At 34.6% G+C, this 25375-nt stretch overlaps 1 protein-coding gene across 2 annotated transcripts in view; it reads left to right on the top strand.

The window, feature by feature from the left end:
* Positions 1 to 25375, top strand: part of VPS13C (vacuolar protein sorting 13 homolog C) — a 182326-nt gene that overhangs the window by 121933 nt on the left and 35018 nt on the right. For both annotated transcript variants that reach the window (XM_024128742.3, XM_028494846.2), the window contains exons 49-65: positions 367 to 614; positions 1752 to 1981; positions 3475 to 3567; positions 6307 to 6672; positions 7052 to 7138; positions 8437 to 8592; positions 8794 to 9058; positions 9692 to 9852; positions 10853 to 10974; positions 11487 to 11781; positions 13285 to 13674; positions 15173 to 15277; positions 16152 to 16316; positions 17831 to 17959; positions 18252 to 18385; positions 20095 to 20221; positions 23523 to 23758. In XM_024128742.3, coding sequence (XP_023984510.1) covers positions 367 to 614; positions 1752 to 1981; positions 3475 to 3567; positions 6307 to 6672; positions 7052 to 7138; positions 8437 to 8592; positions 8794 to 9058; positions 9692 to 9852; positions 10853 to 10974; positions 11487 to 11781; positions 13285 to 13674; positions 15173 to 15277; positions 16152 to 16316; positions 17831 to 17959; positions 18252 to 18385; positions 20095 to 20221; positions 23523 to 23758 — 3309 coding nt within the window. The remainder of the gene's footprint in view (positions 1 to 366; positions 615 to 1751; positions 1982 to 3474; positions 3568 to 6306; positions 6673 to 7051; positions 7139 to 8436; positions 8593 to 8793; positions 9059 to 9691; positions 9853 to 10852; positions 10975 to 11486; positions 11782 to 13284; positions 13675 to 15172; positions 15278 to 16151; positions 16317 to 17830; positions 17960 to 18251; positions 18386 to 20094; positions 20222 to 23522; positions 23759 to 25375) is intronic.

The following is a 25375-nucleotide window of genomic DNA, read 5'->3' as shown; positions in this document are numbered from 1 at the left end:
TTCAGGGAGGTTTTATTTTATAAAATAATATAAAGAGGTTGTCTTTTAAATTTTGTGGGACCACATTAATGTGTTTTGTTAATTGCCAAACTTCCTTTCAGCAGTCATTGATTTGTTTTTCTAGTATTGCATTATAATTATAAAATATTTTATAATTACTTATTATCATGAACCTTGCTGTGGAGATTAGGAGACCATGTCTTGGTTGCTGATTAGCTAATTAGACTCAAGTTAACACTGATCTGTTTTCTATTCACAGATTGGAAACTGAAAGGTGAAAGAAAAATTATTAAAATGTATAGGAAATTTTTCATCTTTTTAATTCTTTTAGCAGAAATAAAATAATGAATGTATATATTTTTTCAGAATGATTGATAAGAAGAATGGCCAAGATACCAACAGTTCTATGATTGACATAAGTTACACACAAGACAAGAATGGAAGTCATATTGATGCTGTTCTTGACAAGCTGTATGTTTGTGCCAGTGTGGAATTTCTGATGACTGTGGCAGATTTCTTTATCAAAGCTGTACCTCAGAGTCCAGAAAATATGGCTAAAGAATCACAGATTCCACTGCGACAGACTGCCTTAGCAAAAATCAAGATGGAGAAAGGTTAGCAGAATTTATCTGTCAACTTGTATATTTTACCAAAATTACAAACTGGAAAAAAGAGAAATGGAGAATTTAAGAATGTAAAATTACTCTTTCAAATTTAAATGTATTCAGCAGAAAAACCATAGTAAGCATAGATTTTTTTAAGAGAAATATGTATCGGATCAGGCACCAGGAAACCTCTGCTCTGGTTCCAACTCTGCCATTAACATTTCTTTACCCATCCAGAAATACAGCCTGTTTTATAAAAAGGGAATCTTTCATTCAAAGAAAATATTTGGAAGAATTAAATCATATTGAAGAGCAATTAAACAGTTGAAAGCAGAGGGTGGGAGTATTGGAGGACCTAACATGACACCCCTGGACATCACCTTAGATTCCTTAAAGTTAGCAGAGGGTTTGCGCAGGTCTGGTGTCTGTGTATGCTGGTGCCATTCCCTGACCCATAAACCATTTATTCCAGCATTGCCAAGTAGATCAGTGATTTTCTCTGTTAAATTGTGATTGTCTAAGGTCAGGCATTTTTCTCTCTAATGTGCAACTCAGCAAGATTGGAAAATTGCCGTTTACTGGCAAGGTCAGAATTTTATTTTTCCATTTACCTTTCTTAAACAGTAATCATGTGATATCTCTGTATTCATATATGCATGTAATGTATTTATACTATAGATTGTATGACAGTAACTGTAGGCTTAAGGGTGAAATCAAGGCAGACGAGTAATAATGGCCTGTGTACTTATCAGGGTCTCCTGTCCTCTTCCTGATACTCCCCTCTCCTGTTTTCCCTTTCTTGTCCTGCAGCATAACATAGGACACACTCAGATGTATACACACATGCATCGCATATATGCGTTAATTCTGACAAAAAGAACTTCAAAACAAGATGATTTCTGCTAGGTCAAAGTGAGAATGATCTTCTTAACAACAGGGATCAAGATTGCATTATCCCACGTAATCAGCATTTGTTAATAATAATTTATCGTTAGTCTTTACCGATCAGCTATTAATATTGTTACTTTCACCATATCCATAATAGCAGGATATTACAAGCAGCTTAGCAGCTTACAGATAACATGTACCCAAGTGACAAGATTTACTTTACTAGAACTTTTATGGTTCCTCTTTTTGTTTCTTCAGATGACTCTGTAAGACCAAATATGACTTTAAACGCCAAGATCACAGATCCAGAGGTAGTGTTTGTTGCCAGCCTGACAAAGGCTGGTGCTCCTGCCCTGACAGCCTCATTCCGGTGTAACCTCTGTCTGTCGACATCCAAACGCGAACAGATAATGAAAGCTTCTGTGAGAGATCTTAAAGTGATTGCTTGCCCTTTTCTCAGAGAAAAGAGAGGAGAAAACATTACCACAGTAAGAATTACCTTATATTCTAAGCTTGGATTGAAGGATGGCAGGTATGGTTGATTCATAGAATCCCAGAATGTGAGAGCTCTGTAGGAGTTAAGAGAGTATTTACTCCAGCTTGAGCTTTTACAGATAAGGATGTTGAATTCCAAAGATGTTAAATGATTTAGCCATGTCTGTAGTGACAGAACTGTAGACTATCTCCAGACTCATTTTCATTATACTGTCTTTTGCTGAACAGTATTTGAATTTTAGTACAGATCAACATTCCTTTTCAGCTGTTGCTTTTGTTCACCACAGTATCTCCAATGAGTGAGGGGATGAATGAACCAAAAAGTTCATTAGTCATGTGCCCAAAAGAGCTTATGTTTTGCTTTATTACAAATTAACTTCAATTGTGCTTTCACATTATGTTGAAAAATATGGTTTTAGTTAATTAAATTAATTACTGTACCAAATGTTTTTTAATGTTAAATTGATAATTTTATGTTAAAGAGCATCATTATATAATGTGACTCATTTGCAGTGTTATTTTAAATTTTAAAAAATGCATGGACAGAGTGACTTGCATAAAGAAGTGCATAAGCTTAATCTATACTGTACCATGAAACATTCTTTTTAGCAGGATCATCTTCTTTTTTTTTTTTGGTTGCACCGGGTCTTAGTTGTGGCATGCATGTGGGATCTAGTTCCCTGACCAGGGGCCCCCTGCGTTGGGAGTGCAGAATCCTATCCACTGTGCCACAAGGGAAGTCCCAGGATCATCTTCTTTTGACATGTCACAGAAAGTTTATATTAATCATTCTATTTAAAGCTCATCCTACTTTTTTAAAAATGAAAGTTATGCATACTAATTCCCCCATTCAGTTCAGGTGCATTTTATTTGTTTCTTTAATGATATTTAATAACATAGCCTTCATGGTTTTAATAAATCGTCGAGTTTGAAGATTTGAAATCTATTCTAATAAGGACCTTACAGGAAATTCAAGACTGACCTGTTGTTAATCATCTGGAAGCTGTTCATTTACCTACCTTACTATAGTCTTTTTTTTAAAGGTGTTAACAGAACTATTTGTTTAGAATAACATTTTCAAGTGATTTAGTGATCATAAAAATTATAATGAAATACCATTTCCATTTCCTCATTTACCTCTTTGCAAATGTAAGACCTTACCATAGTCCTTAGCTCATTTTTGTAGATATCTTAAAAGTGTATTTTACATAGGGCATCATTTAAAAGACATTTTAGCAAAAGGAAACATTTTAAACTTCTAATAGTAAATGTACATTACTACTTAAGAATTTGGCATAAAGGAATTCATCAGAACCGCTTAAAGTCCTTTCCAATGGTCATAGACTTGTCATAGTTTGGAGGAGCCCTCACAAGAGATTCTCAGCTAATTTCATTTGCCTTTTTTGCTTTTAGTTGTAGACTATAGTTAAAGATCTCAAATTAAGTAAGACATGTTCATAAGTAAATTTCATTTATTTGTTTCTAGGTCTTACAGCCCTGTTCTCTATTTATGAAAAAATGTACATGGGCTTCAGGAAAAGAAGATATAAATATTGAAGTTGAAGAATTTATAATTAAGGTTAGTGCCTATCATATTATTTGGGTGAAGATCAATTCTTTTTTAAAAATTTATTTATTTATTTATTTATTTTTGGCTGCGTCGGGTCTTCGTTGCTGTGCACGGGCTTTCTCTAGTTGCGGCGAGCGGGGGCTACTTTTCCTCGCGGTGCGCAGGCTTCTCATTGCAGTGGCTTCTCTTGTTGCGGAGCACGGGCTCTAGGCGCGCGGGCTTCAGTAGTTGTGGCACACGGGCTCAGTAGTGGCTCAGGGGCTCTAGAGCACCGGCTCAGCAGTTGTGGTACATGGGCTTAGTTGCTCTGCGGCATGTGGGATCTTCCTGGACCAGGGCTCGAACCCGTGTCCCCTGCATTGGCAAGCGGGTTCTTTTTTTTTTTTTTTTTTTTTTAACATCTTTATTGGAGTATAACTGTTTTACAATAGTGTGTTAGTTTCTCCTTTACAACAAAGTGAATCAGTTATACATAGGCAAGCGGGTTCTTAACCACTGCGCCACCAGGGAAGTCCCACAATCAATTCTTACTTTTCTTATCTTTTGATGACTCTCACATCTAGAGCATTATGCTAGTCACATATTTAGTAATCAATAAAAGCCTTTAATATTAAAATACATTTCTCTTTAATGCAAATGTTTGTTTCTGTTTTCTTTGAAAGAGTGCAGGTGACTCCTGAGCAACGCGGGGATTAGCAGTGCTTTAACTTTATAGTCAGACCTTGGTATATGCGGTCCCTCAAGAGTCTGCATTCCTCCATGTCTGAGGTTCTGCATCTGCGGATTCAAACAACTGTCGCTCATGTAGTACCATAGTATTTACTACTGAAAAAAAATCCACATATAAGTGAACCCCCGCAGTTCAAATCCATGTTGCTCAGGGTGAACTCCACTTTTAAATGATCAGGATAGTTTTTATCTAGTATATTTGTGTGTGTTGGAGATTGGGTTTGGGTGGGGAGAGCAGAGATGAAGTGGGAAGAGAAGGAAAGGAAGGATAGAAAAATGAGGTTGCTCTTATTTTATTTGCAATGTTATTTTTAGTCTTTTATTTGAGGTGTAGTTTAGCTGAATTTAATAATTATGTGATTAAATGTTTTATTTGTCTTATAAAATATTTATAATGACAGATGTATGCCAGAAATAAATTATTAGATTTTTTTTTATCTCTTACATTGGTTGTATTGAAAAAGCAATCTGCTCTCCAAAGTACTTTTCTCTCAATATTTTAAATTACTGGTTTGTCTTAGATGGTATTTTGTTAACAGATTTACTTTTCTACAGACTTAAAATGCTAAATGGGGAGAAAACTTGGATTTGCATGCATTTTGTCTGCGACCCTGGGTTAAGGTGCTGAGGGATTGTTTTTCTATGTCTTTGTATATCACTTTACTTATTTATTGAGCACATGTTTTTTGAGGCTTTACTGTGTATGAAGAATGTCCTGTATAAGGCACTGAGGGTACATGGTCCCTACATTCAAAAAACTTAGTGATATATGTGAGAGAAAGAAGTAAATGAGTGATTACTTTCAGCTTTCAGTGCTAGAGGCATGCATGAGGTGCTCTTGGGGGTGCAGGCAGGAGCCTCCAGCTCAGACTAGGACATCAGGGGAAGCTGTCTGGAAGTGGGGCTATTTGAACTGAGCTTTGAACATCTGAGGGTGGTTAGATGGAGAGAGAGGGAAAGGGTTACCTAGATAGAACCAACAATATGCATAAAGGCAAAGGCTTGAAAAATCCTTTAAGGACTTGGAGGGGTGATCCCGTATGGATGGGGAGAATGGTGTGGTGGAGTCGTAGGACTGAGAACACTAATTATAGGTGACATTAATAAGGCAATGAAGAAAAGGATTCAGTTGACAGGTAAGTTTGGGAAGTACTGCATACTCGCTCCTTCTTTTGGTGATGTAATCGTATCTCCTTAGCATATTAAACAAGTAAGGGTTGTGAGAAGTGAACAGTAAAGGAATCCACTTAATTTCTTTAACCCAGTATTGCTGAAACTTTGGGAAACCATGGGTAGCTTAACAGATGAGGCATCAGGTCACAAAGAAGTTTGTGTCCTATGCTAAAGAGAGTTTTAATCTTACCCTGAAAGTTATGGGGAGTTGTTGAAGATTTTAAACATAGGAATGACATGCTCAGATTTGGGTTTTAGAAAAATCATGTGGTGGGTGGCCCGAGATGGTGCTGACAGGACACGGAAGACATCATCGTTGCTAAGAACTAAGGCACAGTGATTGGAATGAAGAGGTGAGCAAAGATACTATCCAAAGATAATAGGAGGTGGAATTTTCAGATCTTAGGGTGAAAGGGGGTCCATGGTGATTCTCAGGTTTCCTATGTCGGTAAGACAAATGAAAACCATGTGTGTATATCTTGATGAGGATCACATACTTTGGTTTAGTTAATGCAGCTGGTTGAAAAATGAAAAATTCAGTTACACTTCTACATTTTTCTGTTCACATAACACTGTTTCACTCTGAATTAACTGATTTAACTTTAGGTTTCGACAATTGACATGCACATTAGTCACTTAATTCTAGAATAACCTGGGCAGAAACCACTGTTTTGAGGTTAGTTGACTTGACACATGATTTTGTGTGTTCTCTTTTGTTTTCCTCAGTTATTAATTTAATATATTTAAAATTTTAATTAGTTACTTTAAATTTTGTGTGTTATGTATTAATTCTTCTCATGTGGGAAATAATTTATTCTAAATCTTTCTCTCCTTTCTTTTTTAAAGATTTCACCCATAATTCTTAATACTGTGATGACAATAATGGCTGCTCTGTCTCCAAAGACAAAAGAAGATGAATCCAAAGATATATCTAAGGAAACGGAACATCTTTGGGGTGTCAAATCTATTAGTGATTATAACTCTTGGTTTCTTGGTGTTGACATGGCCACAGAAATAACAGAAAATTTCAGAGACATTGAAAATCCACTGATAGAGGAAAATTGTGCTGTTGTTGTCCAGTCAGTTCAAGTTACCTTAGAATGTGGCCTTGGGCATCGAACTGTACCTCTATTATTGGCGGAGTCTAAGTTTTCAGGAAGCATTAAAAATTGGACTTCCCTAATGGCTGCTTCTGCTGACATGACACTAGAGGTATGACCACGTGAATTATTACCCACCTTCAGAGGCAACTTCCTTAAAAGTACAATGGAGGAATTAAGAAGTGAGCTTTTTTGTGTGCATGACCATAGCAAGTATATATATGAATAGATAATACATTCTAACATTTAATTTATTCATGTATAGTATTATTTATTTGGTCATTACTTTTTAAAGGTTCTTTTGCTAAATAATCGGTTTATGGAGCAAAGTAAGAGTAAAATAAAATGCACCCTCTTTATAAATATCCTTTGTGTCCTTAGGTGTGTTGTTAAAATGGTTATTGGCATATAACATTACTTAATATTTTTTCCTACTGGTTATAGAAATATGTAGTTAACGTTTAAAGACTCATAATTCTGTGCCTTTCCAGGTTCATTATTACAATGAGACCCATGCTGTATGGGAGCCACTGATTGAGAGAGTGGAGGGGAAGAGACCATGGAATTTAAGGCTTACTGTAAGGAAATCATAATAAAATAATATCATTGTGTACATTCATTTATATATATATTTTTTAGTTCAGAGATTCTCAAGATGTAGTTCAGGATCCTTGAGGCCCTTTTAGAGGATCATGGGATCAAAATTCTTTTCATAATAATATTTAGACATTATATATCATTCTCATTCTCTCATGAGCATACAATGGAATTTTCCAGAGACTATGCAATTTTGCAGCAGATTGAATATAAAATTAGAAATGAGTCCACCTGTCTTCTCTTAAGGCTTGCACTAAAGAGATTTATAAATACTCCTCTTCTCACTATGTATTTTTAATGGTTATTTTTCATTAAAATATTATTTATGTTAACATGTAATTGTTGGTTTTAAATGAATATTTAAAATTTTCTCAGTTTTAGTTTCTCATAGAGTACATACTGATAGATAATAACCCACATAAATGAAGCTCTTTGGGATCCTCAATCATTTTAAGAGACCAAAAAAATCCAAGAACTGCTATTCTGGTTCATGAATTCTTTGTGTCATCTCTTTATGGTACTTCCTGAGAACACTGCAGAGTCCTACATACTGAAACACACCTTCCTAGATTAACAGGAACACAAGTTTTATACCCTTCACAAATTATCACAGCACACTTCTCTGGGGCAACTTGACTCAAGTGTGAGGCATTGAAATTGACTTAGCAGATTCTTATTTTAAAGATGAGCAGTCACTTAACCTGTGTCCTAATTGCCTATCAGTAAAGTAGAAGTAATATTTCTGACCTGCCTCTCTTTGGAGTAGGCAGGCTAACAAAGAATGTTTTACAAGACTTCTGAAATGCCTTTAGAACGAAAACTATGATGGAATCTGATGGCTGGTTGAAAGCTTATCATATTACTTATTTATAGGTGTTACTGGTAAAAAGTAGAAGGAATTCCAGATGTTACTTCCAATAAGGATCAGTTTAGACTTCAGGGTCCTCTTAAAGTGCTCATCAACGTAAAATGACCAGTTAGGTGACACTGGGTAAATAGCTTTCTCTGGTGAATGCACAAAAGACAAATATTGTAACTCACTTGGAGTCCTTCCATGGCACAATTCTAAACATTTCGCTATGCGTGGACTACACACTGAAAGAAAGAATGCTGACTTGTGCTAAGTCAGGGTGAAGCACTGAATATTTTTGAAAATGAGACTTTGAGGAGCCTTAATGTAAAGTGACAAGGTTAGGAGAATTTAACCTTGACTCTGTCGAGAGTATTTTAATTTTATTATTCATTGGCTAATAAATATGCTATGTATTTATCCTCGTAGGTAAAGAAGAATCCAGTCCAGGATAAAAGTTTGATGCCAGGAGATTATTTTATTCTACTTCCTGAGCCAGAAACAGAAGTTGATATTTCTTCAGGAGATACAATGAATATAACAATATCCAAAAGCTGTCTTAATGTTTTCAACAATTTAGCAAAAGTATGTTTGGTTCTTGCTTGGATTATTTCATAGTTTGGTTCTTGCTTGGACTATTTCAAATGGAATTTCAAATTGAAACGTATGCATTATTTTTGTTTGTCATCAACATTCGTTTCTAAAAAATGTGTAGTTGAAATTTAGTTTTTGAAAAAAAATTTGAATTTTGCAGGAATTTTATCATGTTGTTGTGTTCCTTTTCAGGGTTTTTCAGAGGGCACTGCTTCTACTTTTGACTACTCTTTAAAAGACAGGGCACCTTTTACAGTAACAAATTCTGTAGGTGTTCCCATTAAGGTGCAGCCCAATCATAATCTCAGAGTGATGGGCTCCCTTGAGAAAAGTGATGTGTGTGATGTTGATGCTGGTCAGAAATTGGAATTGGAATATGCCATCATGGAACCTTCATGTCAAGGGAAACTATCTACACTGAGCCGTCAGGAGAGCTCCCTCTTCTCTCTGACCTTTGGTATGCTATATTTATGCTCTTTTTAAGGGTATCTTTGGAATTACTGGTGTCAGCTTATTTTTGATAAAATATGGAAAAATATTTGCTGCAGATACCTTGAGAGACAACATTTCTAAAGGCTTGAAACAAATATTTGATAAACTTCTGTTTTCTTCCTCTAAACTTGAGAAAATTAAACTTGATTAATTTAAGAATTACCTTAGAAAACTAGATTATTTCTATGTGCTTAAATAGTACAGTATGTAGTATGCTTCAGAAAGGACTGGAGTTCAGTGAGGAGAGAAAATAACTATATTCAGAAGTCTTAAAATGTTGACAGTAGTTATCACCATTTCAAAAAAAAAGCGATTATTATTGTTATATAGTTGAGAAAATAAGGAACAAGTTGGATTTTGCTTGTTTTAATACGTTTAAAACCCCAAGAGAAATTATTTGGGGTCAAAAAATTTTATAATAACTAGTTTCCTTTCTTTGTTAGCTCCTGTGTCTTAGAAAAGAATTTTGTGTAGTCTACATTTCTAGTCATGAGGAAGAATACTCTTGTCATTATTTTGAGGTGCTGCTCCTGATCTGTCTTATAAACATTTAGGTAAATTAGTATTTGGAATGCTTCTCACTTATGCTCTGACTTAGCACCTCATGGATATACAGAAGTTACAAAAGTCCCTGTTGCCAGACCTGGACGGCGATTGTATAATGTGTGGAATCCCAGTGCCAGTCATTTTGACTCGCTCGTGGTACAGATTGATGCAGCTGAAGGGAACAAAGTAATTACCCTTCGTTCTCCTCTGCAGGTAATGCATTAAAGTGAATTGTTTTCCTTTAAGTATATCAAGAAATATTAAACCATTTGGCTGAATATAGGAATGTAATAAAACTTCATTAGGTTAGTACTGATTGTTCAGAAATAAATAATAGTTTGAACTGGGTATTTCCTGTCCAACTTACTTTTGTAATATTCTTCATTTTATATGTCTCATGAAATGCTGTTGTTAATTTAAAGCCCATTTTTGTTGTCTCCTGGGTTTAAAATTAATGAAACTTTTTGTCTATTCTTTTAAAGATTCAGAACTGAGGAATATTGCAGTAATAGCTGGTTGTCAAATAGGATAACATTCCATTCTCTTTGTATTGTATTTTTCAAGTATGTATGAAGAAATATTGAAATGGTCTCCCCAGAAAACAATTTTAGCATATTAATCTGTATAATTATTTTTTTCCACCTTTAAGGCTTTATCTATTTTTCTTTTTCTCTGCATTATTACAGATTTCAGCATATGGTCAGCAGAAGAATATTTCTTCCTGCCTATAACATCAGATAAAAATGAAAAGATTTCCAATTTTGGTCATTGTCTATCAGTTTACTCTTAGCTCCAACCTATATTACACTGTAGTTAAGGAAGGATCATACTGTATTTATTTACCTCATGTTTCCTTTACTATCCTTTTCTGTTTAGTTGTATGGTGCATTGAGAAAAGGTTGTAATGAGGAAAATATTATGGCTGAAATCCTCAAAGATTAATATGTATTTGAAAGATAATAATACACACTAAAAAAATCAGTCTGTAATATATGAACATGTGAATATCCTAATAATTTTTAACTTCCATTTAAACATCAAGTTTCATATATATAGCTCCTTAAATATCTTAAAACTTTTCAATTACCATAAAAATATCTTCCAATATTGGGCTTGAAATTTTTTAGATCTAAAAGTGATTGTGTGTGGCTCACATTTTTCTTTTGAACATCTCCATCTTTTTAAACAACTTGTATGTTTTTTTGTCCAACAGATTAAAAACCATTTCTCTATTGCTTTCATCATCTATAAATATGTTAAGAATGTGAAGTTATTGGAGCGCATTGGAGTAGCCAAACCTGAAGAGGAGTTCCATGTTCCTTTAGATTCATATAGGTAGATACTTCCTTGAATATGTTGATATAAAAGGTTCATAATACACATTTTTAATTCTGTGAATTAGGATCTTTATTCTAGAAAAAAAGTAAAGTATCTATATTCTACATAATAATCATTCTTATTATCTAAAAATCTGTAAAAGCCAGTTTTGAGACATATAGAGAAATACATTTATATTGTTGAATTTACCAGATGAAATTTCCTGTTGTATACTTGATGTTTTATAATTTTCTGAGACTTATTTTTATTAGATTGCCTTTGTATTTGAAATGACTTTTTTTTTTTAAGTTGTCATTTTTTACAGAGTATTTTTTCCCAGAAGGTGCCTCCATGAGTCAGCTGTGTGACTTTGGGCAAGTTTCTTAAACTTTCTTAGCCTTGTTTTTCTCATTTGTAAAAATAGGAATAATAGTACTTATCTTGTAGAGTTATAAAGAAGAATTAATGAGATTCTTTTTCTTACGTTCTCAATAAAAATGTTTTTCCCACTCTGTTTTCTTCTTCTGTAGATGTCAGTTGTTCATTCAGCCAGCTGGTATCTTAGAGAATCAGTACAAAGAATCCACCACATATATTTCCTGGAAGGAAGAACTTCATCGGAGCAGGGAAATCAGATGCATGCTGCAGTGTCCGTCAACAGAAGTCAACTTCTTACCTCTTATAGTCAATACAATCGCTGAGCCTGATGAATTAAGCTATATATGTACACACAGGAAAGACTGGGATCCAGCTTACATCATTCATCTTTACCCTACTGTCACTTTGCGGAATTTTCTCCCATATTCTCTAAGATATTTACTTGAGGTATGCCTCTTGCATTTTGTTTGACTTTTATTATTACATGGAGTGAATTCTAGTTTTTTTTTTTAAGGTATTTTTAGTTGAGGTCAGTGTTTTACATTCACCTACTTGTAATGCTTTAATAATATTAATAATAGCAAAAACTGGTATAACATCTACTTTGTGCCAGCCACTATGTCATGTATTTTACATGTATTAACATATTTAGTCCTTACAATAACTTCCTGAAGAAGGTACTGTTATTAGACCCATTTTACAGATGAAGAAACTGAGTCACAGAGGGGTTAAGTGACAGGTCCAGGATCCCACAGCTAATAAATAGTAGAGCTAGAATTTGAACCTAAGCAATTTGGTTCCTTGTTCTCCACCACTGAACTCTGCTGCATCTGCTCTAAATTAATAATTATCATAGTCTCTTTATTATCTAAGTATAATTCTCTTAGCTAAAGTATGGAAAAATGCCAGTGAGAAAATACTTCATCTTAATTTATTATGAAGTTAATTTTAAAGTTTTTTGTTATAAAGTGATGATTATTTGGTTCAAGTTTCTGTTGAACTGAAAAATAATTACTGTCTTAAAAAATATTAGGGAACATTTTCTAGTAATGAAGTATGATAAATATTTTTAAATTTGTACATGCCACAACATATCAAAATACAAAAATCTGGAAAGTATTTGGAACCTAAATTTATTTTCTGTGTCTGACAATGAGCCATCCCTGAGTTGCGGAGAATAAAATTAATTAGATGAACTAAGTAGTATTTACACAAGAGATACTTTTGGTAAGGAAGCCTAATTTATTATGTTGCTATTACTCTTTTTTTTTTTTTTTTTTTTTTTTTGCGGTACGCGGGCCTCTCACTGCTGTGGCCTCTCCCTCTGCGGAGCACAGGCTCTGGACGCACAGGCCCAGCGGCCATGGTCCACGGGCCCAGCCGCTCCGCAGCATGTGGGATCCTCCCGGACTGGGGCACGAACCCGTGTCCCCTGCATCGGCAGGTGGACTCTCAACCACTGCACCACCAGGGAAGCCCGCTATTACTAATTTTTAAAGTAGTTCCACCTTAGATAGCTTGTCAGCATAGCTTGATATCACTTTTCTTTTTCTATTTGTATGAGAACCATTAGGTGTAGTAGTGAATAAAGGATGAAGCTGAAGTCCAGGCAATTAAGTGGCTCATTTAATGACATAGCTGTTAATGGAAAACAGCCAATGTTCCGGAATCCAGCCTTTGATTCTTGGCACAGGTCTTTTTCTCAAAATGTATAACCATTGGCCTGCTAATGACCAAAAGACAGTTTCTGACTTTGGCTATGATATAGTGTTTTATTTTTAATCATTAGTAATTGTTGGATATTCATAATATGTAAAGATGGTACCTTGAAGACTTGTCAGTTAATGTGAATCTGCTAGGTTACTTAGTATTTGTATAAAATATGGACGTCATTGCAGAGGTTTTTAAAAAATTGGTAAGCAAATTTAGTTTTTGTTTGTTTGTTTTTAGGGAACAGCAGAAACTCATGAGCTAGCAGAAGGCAGTGCTGCCAATGTTCTACATTCGAGAATCAATGGAGAAATAATGGAATTAGTTCTGGTGAAATATCAGGGCAAAAACTGGAATGGACATTTCCGTATATGTGATACACTTCCTGAATTCTTTCTTGTATATTTTTCTTCTGACTCCACAGAAGCGTTGACAGTTGACCTGTCAATACATGTCAAGCGAATTGGCAGCCAGATGGAGCTATCCATCTTTAGTCCCTATTGGCTAATCAACAAGACTTCTCGGGTTCTCCAGTATCGTTCAGAAGAAATTCATGTGAAACATCCAGCTGATTTTAGGGATATTATTTTATTCTCTTTCAAGAAGAAGAACATTTTTAGTAAAAATAAGGTGTGTTTTTGTTGATAAAACAAATTACCTGTTTATTGTTTATCTAATGCCATGCTTACCTCTTTGCTCAGTGTCACAGGTATGAATTAGGTCCAAGAGGACTTTTAAGGCATACACGGTTAAGTGGGATATTAGGAACTAACAACAATAGTGTCCCAAGGCTGAGTTACCTTTTTTTCTGGTGCCCCTAGAATTACTTCTGTTCTTGACATAGTGTCAAGTAGAAACCTTGATTTTATGTAGGTTACCAGTGATGCAATGGCATTTCAAAAGGTAGAACAGTTGAATTTGGTTTATTTTAACTGAGCCCTCCTATGTGTGAAGCACTAAAGCAGGCCTTCGTGAGAGAAACCTAATGCGTAAGGCCTGGTCCTTTATGCTCTGGTCCCTTCTTTCCTTTTCAGACTCACATCTTGGTATAATTTACCTCTGTGCCTTTGTATGGCTGCACTCTCTGCCTAGAATGCCTCTTGCCCTATGCTTTGCCTCTCTGCCTCATGTTTTCTGGTTATCTGCTGTTCATCCTTTGGCAGTCTGCTCCAGCCTGACATGTGTGAAAGATTTTCTGACCATCTAAAGTGGGGCTAGATATTCCATCCGTGTTCTCTTAGAGAAGTGCTTCTCAAATCTCAGTGTGTGTTAGAATCACCTAGAGGGCTTTGAAAACAGATTGCTGGGTCAGACCCCCATAGTTTGATTCAGTAGGTCTGAGTAGGGTCTGAGAATTTGCATTTTCCGCAGATTGCCAGGTGTTGCTGATGGTGCTGGTCCAGGGACCTGTCTTAGAGTTTTGATTAATACTTGATATTGTACCTGTTTATGAGTCTGACCTCTGGTTGTACTCAGGTATTTTATAATCTGTTGGGTAGATGGAGGTTAATACAAGAGCAGAATTAGATCTCTTCTGTACAACTTTATCTGAATCCCATAGCCAGAAGTAAACTTTTTACCCTCTCACCTTGATCGCATATTATCCCTTTTATATAGTTGTTATCACATTGAGTCTCGCATCATAATTATTAGTATGTATTTCCTATCTCTTTGTTTAGTTGGAAGCTCATTGAAGACAGGAATTGTGTCTTCCATTCTGCTTATCACAACACTTTTCCTTTATTGTTTGCTGAATAATGTTAAAAGCATAAATTCTCTGTGCTAAAACTTTAAGAATTCGTTAGCTCTGTATCAAAAGTCTAACACTGGAAAATATCATTTTACATTATAATTCCTTTTCAAATAACAGAAGGTCACATTGGTATACATCTTTAAATTCACTATACTCATTGCATAGGTGAATGGGAAGGTCAGAGCTCTGCTTTTAAATATTACATTGTCCCCTAGAGTTTCTGTGGTTCTGTTACCCATTTGCAGCATGCCTTTGGTTATATTTTTCTGTCTCATGTTACTAAATAAATTTCTAGTGGTCTAGCAGCATTCCATCAAATAAAATTAATATAGTGTTTTAGATTTCTTATATGATTGTTTGTGTTCTCTGGTGTAGGTACAGTTAAAAATTTCAACTAGTTCATGGTCCAGTGGTTTTTCATTGGATACAGTGGGAAATTATGGGTGTGTGAAGTGTCCTGCCAACAATATGGAATACCTGGTAAGATTTTGCTTGCTTATTTACTTCTGATTTCATTCACATTTTCATCAGTAAATGAGCTGGATCCTAAGGGGTACAGAAATGTGAATTCAAAGTATTACGTGGAGGACTTTTATATCTCTCTACTAATTTCTAGGACCGCTAATATCAAAGCAAAACCTAAATTTGTTAAAGTTTAAGGCAGTGAGTTGAATCCATACAAGTAAGCAACTTGGTAAATATTCAGAATATACTAGAATCTGCATTCCATACCACTCCCTGCCAAATGTTTCTTAAATCTGACTGCGAAAATTTGAATAACCTGATACAAGTTGACTTGTTTTATTACCACTTTGAAATTTTTATTTTATTTTATTGATAGCGGAGTTACAAAGCAGCAAAAATCGAGCCTGTACACTAATTTTAAAACAATTTATTTTGGAATGTTAAAAAATAAAGGATTTTTTAAAATTAAGTTTGTTATTGTAAGTCATCATTAGTTAAATTACTGAGTGATATTTCTTGAATTTGTTTCTGATGGAGCCAAACTAAGGAACCAAAATTTTTCTTCTTAGTGAGAAGATAATCAGTCATGGAATATGGCTCTTAGCAGTTACTTTATTTAAGAAATCTTATTTTAAAATATTTTAAGAAGCCTGTATGTGAATGGTGTGTGTGTGTGTGTGTGTGTGTGTGTGTGTGTGAGAAGATAATCAGTCATGGAATATGGCTCTTAGCAGTTACTTTATTTAAGAAATCTTATTTTAAAATATTTTAAGAAGCCTGTATGTGAATGGTGTGTGTGTGTGTGTGTGTGTGTGTGTGTTTGTGTGTGTGTGTGTATTTCAAGCTGTGTAAAGTACAGGGAAATGATAAGCTTATTTACTTTTTACAGGTTGGTGTTAGCATCAAAATGAGCAGTTTTAATCTTACACGAATAGTTACTTTGACTCCCTTTTATACTATTGTGAACAAGTCATCACTAGAACTAGAAGTTGGTGAAATTGCATCTGATGGCTCAATGCCAACTAATAAATGGAACTATATTGCTTCTTCAGAGGTAATATTTTCCTTTAATACAACTGGCTCCTAAAGTGTACAAATAAATATAGACATATAAATAAGAATTATATATATCTCTTTGTCATACTCACTTTGCTACCATATTTGTGGGTTAAAATATGACAGCCAGCTTGGAAAGACTTTTATTTCATACTATAAGCATATGTTAAAAAAGAAGAAAAAAATTGTGGATAATATTTACCACTAGCTCAGTCTAGACTGTTAACACTCATTCTCTAGTTCTTCCTATATGTATAAACATGGGTATGTACTGTAAAATGTACATAAAATACTATGTATTGTGTCAATAGCAAGGTAACGTCTTTGTATTCAAGAAGCATCTAATCTTGTTGGAGGGCTTAAGACTCATATAAATTAACACATGGAGAAGAAGATAGTGTATGGTAAGTTATAGGTGGTTATAGGATCTCTGAATAGATGAGCTGGAAGTTTCCTTGAAAAATTCCAAAAATTCAACCACCTTGCTTTACAGAGAAGGAAATTGAATCTTACTTTTTTAGGTCAGTAAAGTTATTGGAGGTTGAGATCATTGTGGTCTAGATCAAAAAGAAAAGTTTCATAGAAGAGCTGGCATTTGAACTAAACTTACGGACTCAAACAAGATGAAACGTGAAGAGAATAAGGAAAGAGTGGGGAGAGGACAGATGCAGAGACAAGTGTTAGTGCTTGAATTTGCCCAAGTTTTCAACCAAGCCACCTGACTTAAGGATAGGACTGTTCTTCTGTACATCTCAAAAGAATTCTAAAATTATTTTAAAAAATATTTAGCAAAAGCTTAAGAGAAGGATTCCAATTACACTACAAACACAGTTAGACCTCTAAAAGGCATGGCCTTTCCAAGGCACTTGGAATGATCTCCATAGACTTGGCAACAAATAAATGCTCCTTAGCTTTTTATCTTTGATGTGAGTTTGATAGCAGTAGTATTTTGTTTTAGAAATAGAATTTACCCAGTATTCTATAACAGAGGGAACTTCCTTTTTAGGAACTAAGATCTCAGTTTTACAGATAAGGAAACAGGCTCAAAAAGGTGCATGATTTGATTAAGATCAGACAGCCTGGAGGATAGTGTCAGGACTTCCAGCAAGGTCCTCTGCCTTCAGTTGTCTTCCGGTTTATCTAGGATAAGATACTCTGTGAAAGAATTCATAGTGATTAAGGAATTAAAATGGGTTATATATAAAAGCAAATGTTATTAAGATTATAATTTTTAAATATTCAAGATACTTGAGATGTTCTTAATAGCACTTCAGTTTCTCATATTGTAATTATTCCATAAGTCTGAAAAGACTAATATATCTATTCTTCTGATGGCTTCATAAATAATCATTATATTGTCAGTAATCTTAATATTAGATGTAGAGGGGCTATTTTAAGAAACTTAGTAAGAATTGAATCATGATCTGAATTAGAATTGGAAACTTTATTAGCCACTGTTTTATTTATACTATAGTATTGTTTTAAGACTGATATTAACTTTTATATTTTCAGTACCTTCCATTTTGGCCTGAAAAATTTTCAGGCAAACTTTGTGTGAGAGTGGTGGGCTATGAAGGATCCTCCAAGCCATTCTTTTATAACCAACAGGATAATGGCACTTTATTGAGCTTAGAAGATCTGGTAAGTTTTCCTGTTTTAAAATAAAATGTCTTTGATTTTTAAAGTTTGCTTTAAAATATTTTATTAAGACATGCTATAAAATATACTGATAATTAATTGAAGGTATACTAAAATATCAATATATATAATGCTGTACATATATATTTGTAAGAGATCAGAGCCAGTGTGCTTTTCAGTAAGAACTTAAGAAAACCAACTTTGTAATATCTATATAAGTGATTGAAATTCTAAGTGCACCATGTGCAGTTTAAACCAATACCTCAAACATACTCTTTATTTTTTTCTACAATAGAATGGGGGTATCTTGGTGGATGTAGATACCGCTCCACATTCAACTGTCATAAGCTTTTCTGATTACCATGAGGGATCCGCACCTGCCCTAATAGTAAACCACACACCATGGAACATCCTCACATATAAACAGAGGTATGAAAAAAAAGGGTTCTTGGAAAATCTGATTTGCTTTTACTGGTCCACAGTCCCTTCTAGGAAATACTTGGAGCTAGATGTGTTTCACATTCTACATGTTTTCAGATTGTAGAAAGGTAATAGGGATACATGATGTTTATTGCTAATACCCGTAGCAGGTTTTGAGACAGTACTCTATAACCAAACAGATTAGTATTCCTGTAGCAAAAGTTGTGAACCTTCACAGTAAGTGGGATAAATGAAACCGTTAACAGTTTCACATCAGTTCAGATCAAGTTTTGCTGCCACATGACGTTTGACACCAAACTTAGAGACAAATATTTGGAGTTTTGGAGCTTTTTAAACTTCAGAATTGTACATAAGGAACTGTGAACCTGTTTAAGTATTATCATTCTTTTGTAGTCTGGTGATGCTCAGTGAACCTCTCCCTGTAAATCTGTATCTAGTTTTTTGGTAGGAATAGTAGAGGATTAAATAAGAGGGCAGAAGATTAAAGAAAGATTAAAGTAGAAGATTAAGTAGTGGTGTTGAATGTATTATAGTACAGGCTGATAGGAATTTTGTTGTTCTTGTCTGTGCTATCATTTGGCTTGGGTAATGCCGTTAAATAATGATATAACAGATAGCTTTAAATCCTTAAAATATGTAATATATATTTGCAAAGAATTATTGTTATAAATCTTCAAGGCATTATTTTATATGTAGATGTAAAATATAAATAATATACATTATATATGTATATATATAAAATAATGCCTCGCAGATTTAACGTATTCATAACTCTTATGGCTTGAATCTGCTGAGAGATTTAAAAGCATACATTAGGATTAAACCCTAATTGGGTTACTTTTTGTTTTATTTTAGTTCTCTGGAAGGTCTTTTGTATTATCTAGACCAATACTTCTTAAACTTAAGTATCAATATTAAGATCCCTTAGAAATATTGTTAAAATGTAGGTTCTGATTTAGTAGGTTTTAAGTGGGGCCCAGAATTTTGCACTTTCCAGCAAGCCTCCAGGTAATGCTAATGCTGCTGGTCCACAGACCACGCTTTGAGTAGCAGTGGTACATGGACCCAATTTTTTTCCTCTGAGCTTATTTCTTATGCGTTGCATTTGATTAAAATCTTAAATTTGAGCACCAAGTAAAGTTCTTCTGCTACTAAAAAATTTACTTTTGGGACTTCCCTTGTGGTCCAGTGGTTAAGACTCTGTGCTCCCAATGCAGGGGTCCCGGGTTTGATCCCTGGTCAGGGAACTAGATCCCACATGCCGCAACTAAAGATTCCACATGGCCTAATGAAGATCCTACACACGGCAATGAAGATCCTGCATGCTACAACTAAGACCAGCACAGCCAAATAATGTTTTTTTTAATTAAAAAAATTTTTTTACTATTCACAGCCTTTTCTGTAGATGAACTCTGATGTACCAGTCTGTTTACTTTAATGAATTTCATTAGTGTGATCTTGCCTAGATCAGTTCAGCGTATACTGCAACTTCAGAAAGGGCAGTATTCTGTTCCCTCAAGCTTCAAAATTGTTAGTTAATTGGACATTATAGGGTACTTATTTTTAGGCAGAGTTGTGTTTTATTAACAAAGGCAATTTTATAAGATGTTTGCGCCAGTCCTTTCCTCAATAAACCACGGGTCTAGGTTTCTCAAGGCGAGGATATTTTCATCTTCCCTCTGTTGCTTGCATTTCAGTGGGTCACAGGAAGAAATGGTATTGCTGCCAAGACAAGTTCGACTCTTTGCCTGGGCAGATCCCACTGGTACCAGAAAACTTATATGGAGTTACGCAGCAAATGCTGGGGAACATGATCTGTTAAAGGTACCATTTGATGTGAATGAGTGCTGTATGAAGTACCTGATAACAAAGGAAGTAGACAAGTTAGCTTCATGCAGTCATCTTTGTCTTTACTGAACTAAAAATGAATTGAAAGTATTTTCAAAATAAGTTACTTTTTGGCTTTAGATTGCAAAGAGTTCATACCAATATTTTGTCCTAGATCAGTCAAAATACTTTATTTACAGTTTTAAAAAATAGGCCTGTTTCAGCTTGCCTAAGACCAGGAAAGTACTTTTTTATTTACTTTTTTTTTAAAGAAAGGAATTTTGAGCCTAAGTGAAAAACAACTTTATCTTGAACTTGTGCGTTCCACTGTTAGCTGTGAGAATTTTTAGGCATGTTTTCCCTATCAAAGCCCTATGTTTTGTTAATGAAAGGAGTCTGACAGTATGCAAATTATCCCATATAAGAAATTTAATAAAATATTTATTGAAACAATATTTAGGTAGCTAAATTAATTAAATATGTTATTTCCTAGACTCTTAGACTTTGGGAAGGGCTTAAGAATTCATCTGCCAGCCTCCCTCTAATATAGGCATTGCTCTTCCATGAGCACCTAGTTTCTGTAGGAATGTATTCTCTCCTGAAAAGTTCATACAGTGTCATATTCCATTGTCTGATAATGCCAGTTTTTAGAAAAGCTTTCTTGGTTATTTAAAATAGTAATTGGCCAACAGTGACTGAATTATCCTCTCCTATATTCCCTCTGAAATACCCATAAAAGAGATAGACTTACCCACCTTTGAAAAATCAGACTGATAGTTATGAGATTCTTGGAGTGATTTTTGCCATGACAATTTGATGGAGCTCTATTGCCTGCTTATGCTTTACTTTTTACAACAGAAAAACCTTCAAGGTTTATAAGTGGTAGAGAGGAGCTTAAATTCCCTGTTACTCTTACTCTGGCTCAGAGACATGGTAGCTCAACCAGGGGTCCCTGTACTATGCTGGAGTTATTTTCCTTCTCCTTACATTTCATGCTCCTCAGCAACCACAACTCCCAGAAAGTGGTATACAGGCCCTGGAGAGAGAGTGGTAATGCCATCCTGAAGGAGGATATCCAGGTCTGTAAATTAAGGCAAAATCATGAAGAATCCTGGTAATAGTGTATTCACGGGATTGTGGTTTTAAATGTCTCTATTCTGTTTGGTGTTAGAGAACCAGGCAGTAAGAAAAGTGGATAAGTGTGCCTCAGTCAGCAGGTAATCTGCCAGATTATGAAACTTGAGCTAGAAGCAAGGCAATTACCCATTTCCTTGTCCCTGGGTTGATCTGAGAAGGGAATTCTGCTCAGGCCCAGGTGGGAATTCAGAGAAAATCCTTACAGTATTGGAGAGCACTTTCCTCATTAAGTGTGAATAAACAGAAAAAAAAAACATGAAAAAAATAGTTCAGGAGAAAAACGTAACATTATCCTAAAGATTCAGAGGCTGATTATACTTCTGAAAATTTTTTTACTACAGGAGGACCAAAGAAAAATTTCAGAATGTATGCCTGAGATCCCCAAAGTTATAAAGATATGACAACTATGAAAAAGGAGAAAGATGGTGAAATAAAAGACAAAGACAACAAAATAAAGTGAAAGGGGAGCAGGGAAACAATATATTCAGAACATACTGTATTAACACCATTTAATCCTAAATTTTAGGAGATATAGATCAAAGATGATGGGGTTTTTTTTAAAGATACCAATTAGTAGAACCAAAATCAGTGATAAAAGAATTCTAAAACAATTAATTGAGAAAATGAAAATAAAGAAAAATTTGTCCTTATAGTAAAAGAAGGAAACCTAAGGAAGTATACAGAAAGTGGCAAATACCTTTTATTGAGTGTATATCATGTGTTAATGCTTGTCATATAGTATCATTAATTGTTATGATTGGAACTTAGAACTTCTGGTTAGAATTCAAAATGAGGTCTGTCTGACTTCACAGTTCATGGACTTTCCCTACTAAACCATGCTTCCCATCAATTATGCCAGTAAATGAAAATGGTTTAAATTCTCCTATTAAAAGACCACATTCAGATTAAGTTAAAAATTAGTTTCTAACCAAATGCTACTTACATGAGATCTGTTTTAACTGAACTAATACAAAAAGTTGAAAGCAGAAGACATGGTAAAGATTTAACAGACAAACAAAAATAAAAAGGAAAGTTGTTGATTTTAATTGCTGAGCAACTATAATTCAAAGAATTCAAAGTCATTAAATAGAATATGATAATGTGACAAAGAAGGCATGATAGCCATAAGCCTTCATGCAGTGAATATTGAATCAAAATGTGAAACTTAAAAGTGTTGGAAGTCAACTGAAACACAGTTGCCTGAGGATATTTTAACACACCTCATTTAATTTTTAACAGATCAAATAGATGAAAAACAAATGGGATTAGAGAGTATTTGAATGATAACTAAGCCTGAACCAAGCTATGTATCAAATTTTGTAGTTTACAAGGAGAGAATTCACCTTCTTAGTAGGTATCTCTGGAACATTTACAAAATTTGATCATGTTAGAGTAAAAAAATTACAGTCTACTTTGACATATGTTAAAAGCAATAGGTAAATTTTAGACAACAACAAATACCAACCATTCCTATGCTTTTGGTAACATCCTTTATTTATTTGGTTTTGGTTTTTGTTTTCCAAGAAAGCATGAAATGAAAAGCACATATTAGGAACTTATACTGCCTGCTGAAACGAACTGTTGTTATATTTATGTTAAGTCCAGAATGAGAGAAAAATCATTATCTAAATCTCTGAAGACACTCACCAAATCAAGCCTCATATTTTTAAATGCTATATGAGACTGTCAGCCAAGAAGACTCTTCTTTGTGAAACTTAGTACAAACTGATCACCATAGTTTGACTATTTAACAATGTGATTTATATACGTATTTGCAGTGTTATAAATTATTAAAACCTAAAAATAAACCAGGTTAGTTTTACCTGAGGTTACTTTTCCAATAAATTTCTAAACCATTCTGTTCTCCATCTGGGAGACAAGTAAGCATCTTATGGCATTGGTGCCATTAAAGGATACTCTTGTCCCTGCTCTTTGAGCACCAGCGAGGTAACTCAAACTAAGGTTTAAAAAAATTAAGCACTATTAATCTTTGTTACTGTTTGAAAAAATTGGTGAGTATGTTTTAAAACAGATTATAACTTTAATTTGTTATTTTGATAATTTTCTGATTTATAGTCATGCTTTCTCAGCTACTACAGTTCAACTTTATGTAATAAAAGCACTGTTTGTGGTTTTAATATGAAGTCTCTCTTTCCCACAGGATGAATGTGGACAGTTTCCATATGATGCAAACATCCAGATACACTGGGTATCATTTCTAGATGGGCGCCAGAGAGTTTTGCTCTTCACTGATGATGTTGCCTTGGTTTCCAAAGCACTGCAGGCAGAAGAAATGGAGCAGGCCAATCATGAAATAACTTTTTCTCTCCATAGTCTTGGGCTTTCACTGGTTAACAATGAAAACAAGCAAGAAGTTTCGTATATTGGGATAACCAGGTATGAAAGAAGGAAAAGGTATCAGAAATCTTGAAAAGGCATTGAGTTCGTTATATCAGGTTTGATGAGCCCAGACAGATACCTGTTCTGAATTTGCTTACTATGCAATTCTTTCAGCAAAACTTACTGAACAACTGTTTTCACTGCTAGTTGAAAAGCCCCTAGGATAGAAAGATGACTAAGATCATGTCTTTGCCTTTATAATACTCATCAGTTGGTGGGGGAAGAAAGAAGTTTGCTTCTTTCTTTGTTGTTTGTTTGTACATTTTTGGAATGAATTATAAAAACACCAGGAAAAGCTACAAAGAAGTATGTGCATGTGCAGTGGTGCTGTAGAGGCTGGAGAAACTGGTGTGGATGGGGGATGCCAACAACAAGTTGCGTATACCGGTAGAAAGGGTTATTTATAGAGCAGGCAGGCAGTAGTGGACGTGGGTGCATAATCTTTATTGGGTACTCATTTAGAACTTTTTAATAATGATGGAGCCAGGTATTTCTTCTGATTGTGCTTATACCTATCTAAGAAAAATATTTGAATTTAACTGTTTTGGTGTTTCAATCACACTAACTTTAGTTAAAGACTCATTCTTCTTTGGAGACTGTTGGGGGGAATGGTTACCAAGTATAACCAGCATAGGGTCTATCGATAATCATGTGTTTGTTCAGTGAAGTAGAAAATTAAGGAAATAAAGAGATCATGTATGTAATGCTCTTTGTGCAACACCTGACAGATTAAGGGTTCAATAAATGGTATTATACATACCATTAATGTAATATTAGTATATTTATGTATGTATGACTGATATATTCTCTTGGCTATACGTTTCAATATTGTATAGTATTTTGAACTAAATATGAAAATCTTTTTTTTTTTAGAATTTTATTTTTTTATACAGCAGGTTCTTATTAGTTATGCATTTTATACATATTAGTGTATACATGTCATCTTTACCATTTTTCTGGGTTCCACGTATATGCATTAATATATGATATTTGTTTTTCTCTTTCTGATTTATTCGCTCTGTATGACGGTCTCTAGGTCCATCCACGTCTCTACAAATGACCCAATTTCATTCCTTTTTATGGCTGAGTAATATTCCATTGCATATATGTACCACATCTTCTTTATCCATTTGTCTGTCGATGGGTGTTTAGGTTGCTTCCATGACCTGGCTATTGTAAATAGTGCTGCAATGAACATTGGGGTGCATGTGTCTTTTTGAATTATGGTTTTCTCTGGATATATGCCCACTAGTGGGATTGCTGGGTCATATGGTAATTCTATTTTTAGTTTTTTAAGGAACCTCCAGACTGTTCTCCATGGTGGCTGTATCAGTTTACATTCCCACCAACAGTATAAGAGGGTTCCCTTTTCTCCACACCCTCTCCAGCATTTGTTGTTTGTAGATTTTCTGATGCTGCCCATTCTAACTGGTGTGAGGTGATACCTCATTGTAGTTTTGATTTGCATTTCTGTAATAATTAGTGATGTTGAGCAGCTTTTCATGTGCTTCTTGGCCATCTGTTTGTCTTATTTGGAAAAATGTCTGTTTAGGTCTTCTGCCAATTTTTTGATTGGGTTGTTTGTTTTTTTAATATTGAGCTGCATAAACTGGT

This window comes from Physeter macrocephalus, chromosome 11 (assembly GCF_002837175.3).
Source record: "Physeter macrocephalus isolate SW-GA chromosome 11, ASM283717v5, whole genome shotgun sequence".
In the NCBI taxonomy this organism is placed as follows: Eukaryota; Metazoa; Chordata; class Mammalia; order Artiodactyla; family Physeteridae; genus Physeter; species Physeter macrocephalus.
The sequence above is the reverse complement of the archived record's forward strand: the minus strand, read 5'-3'. Positions and strand labels throughout refer to the sequence as shown.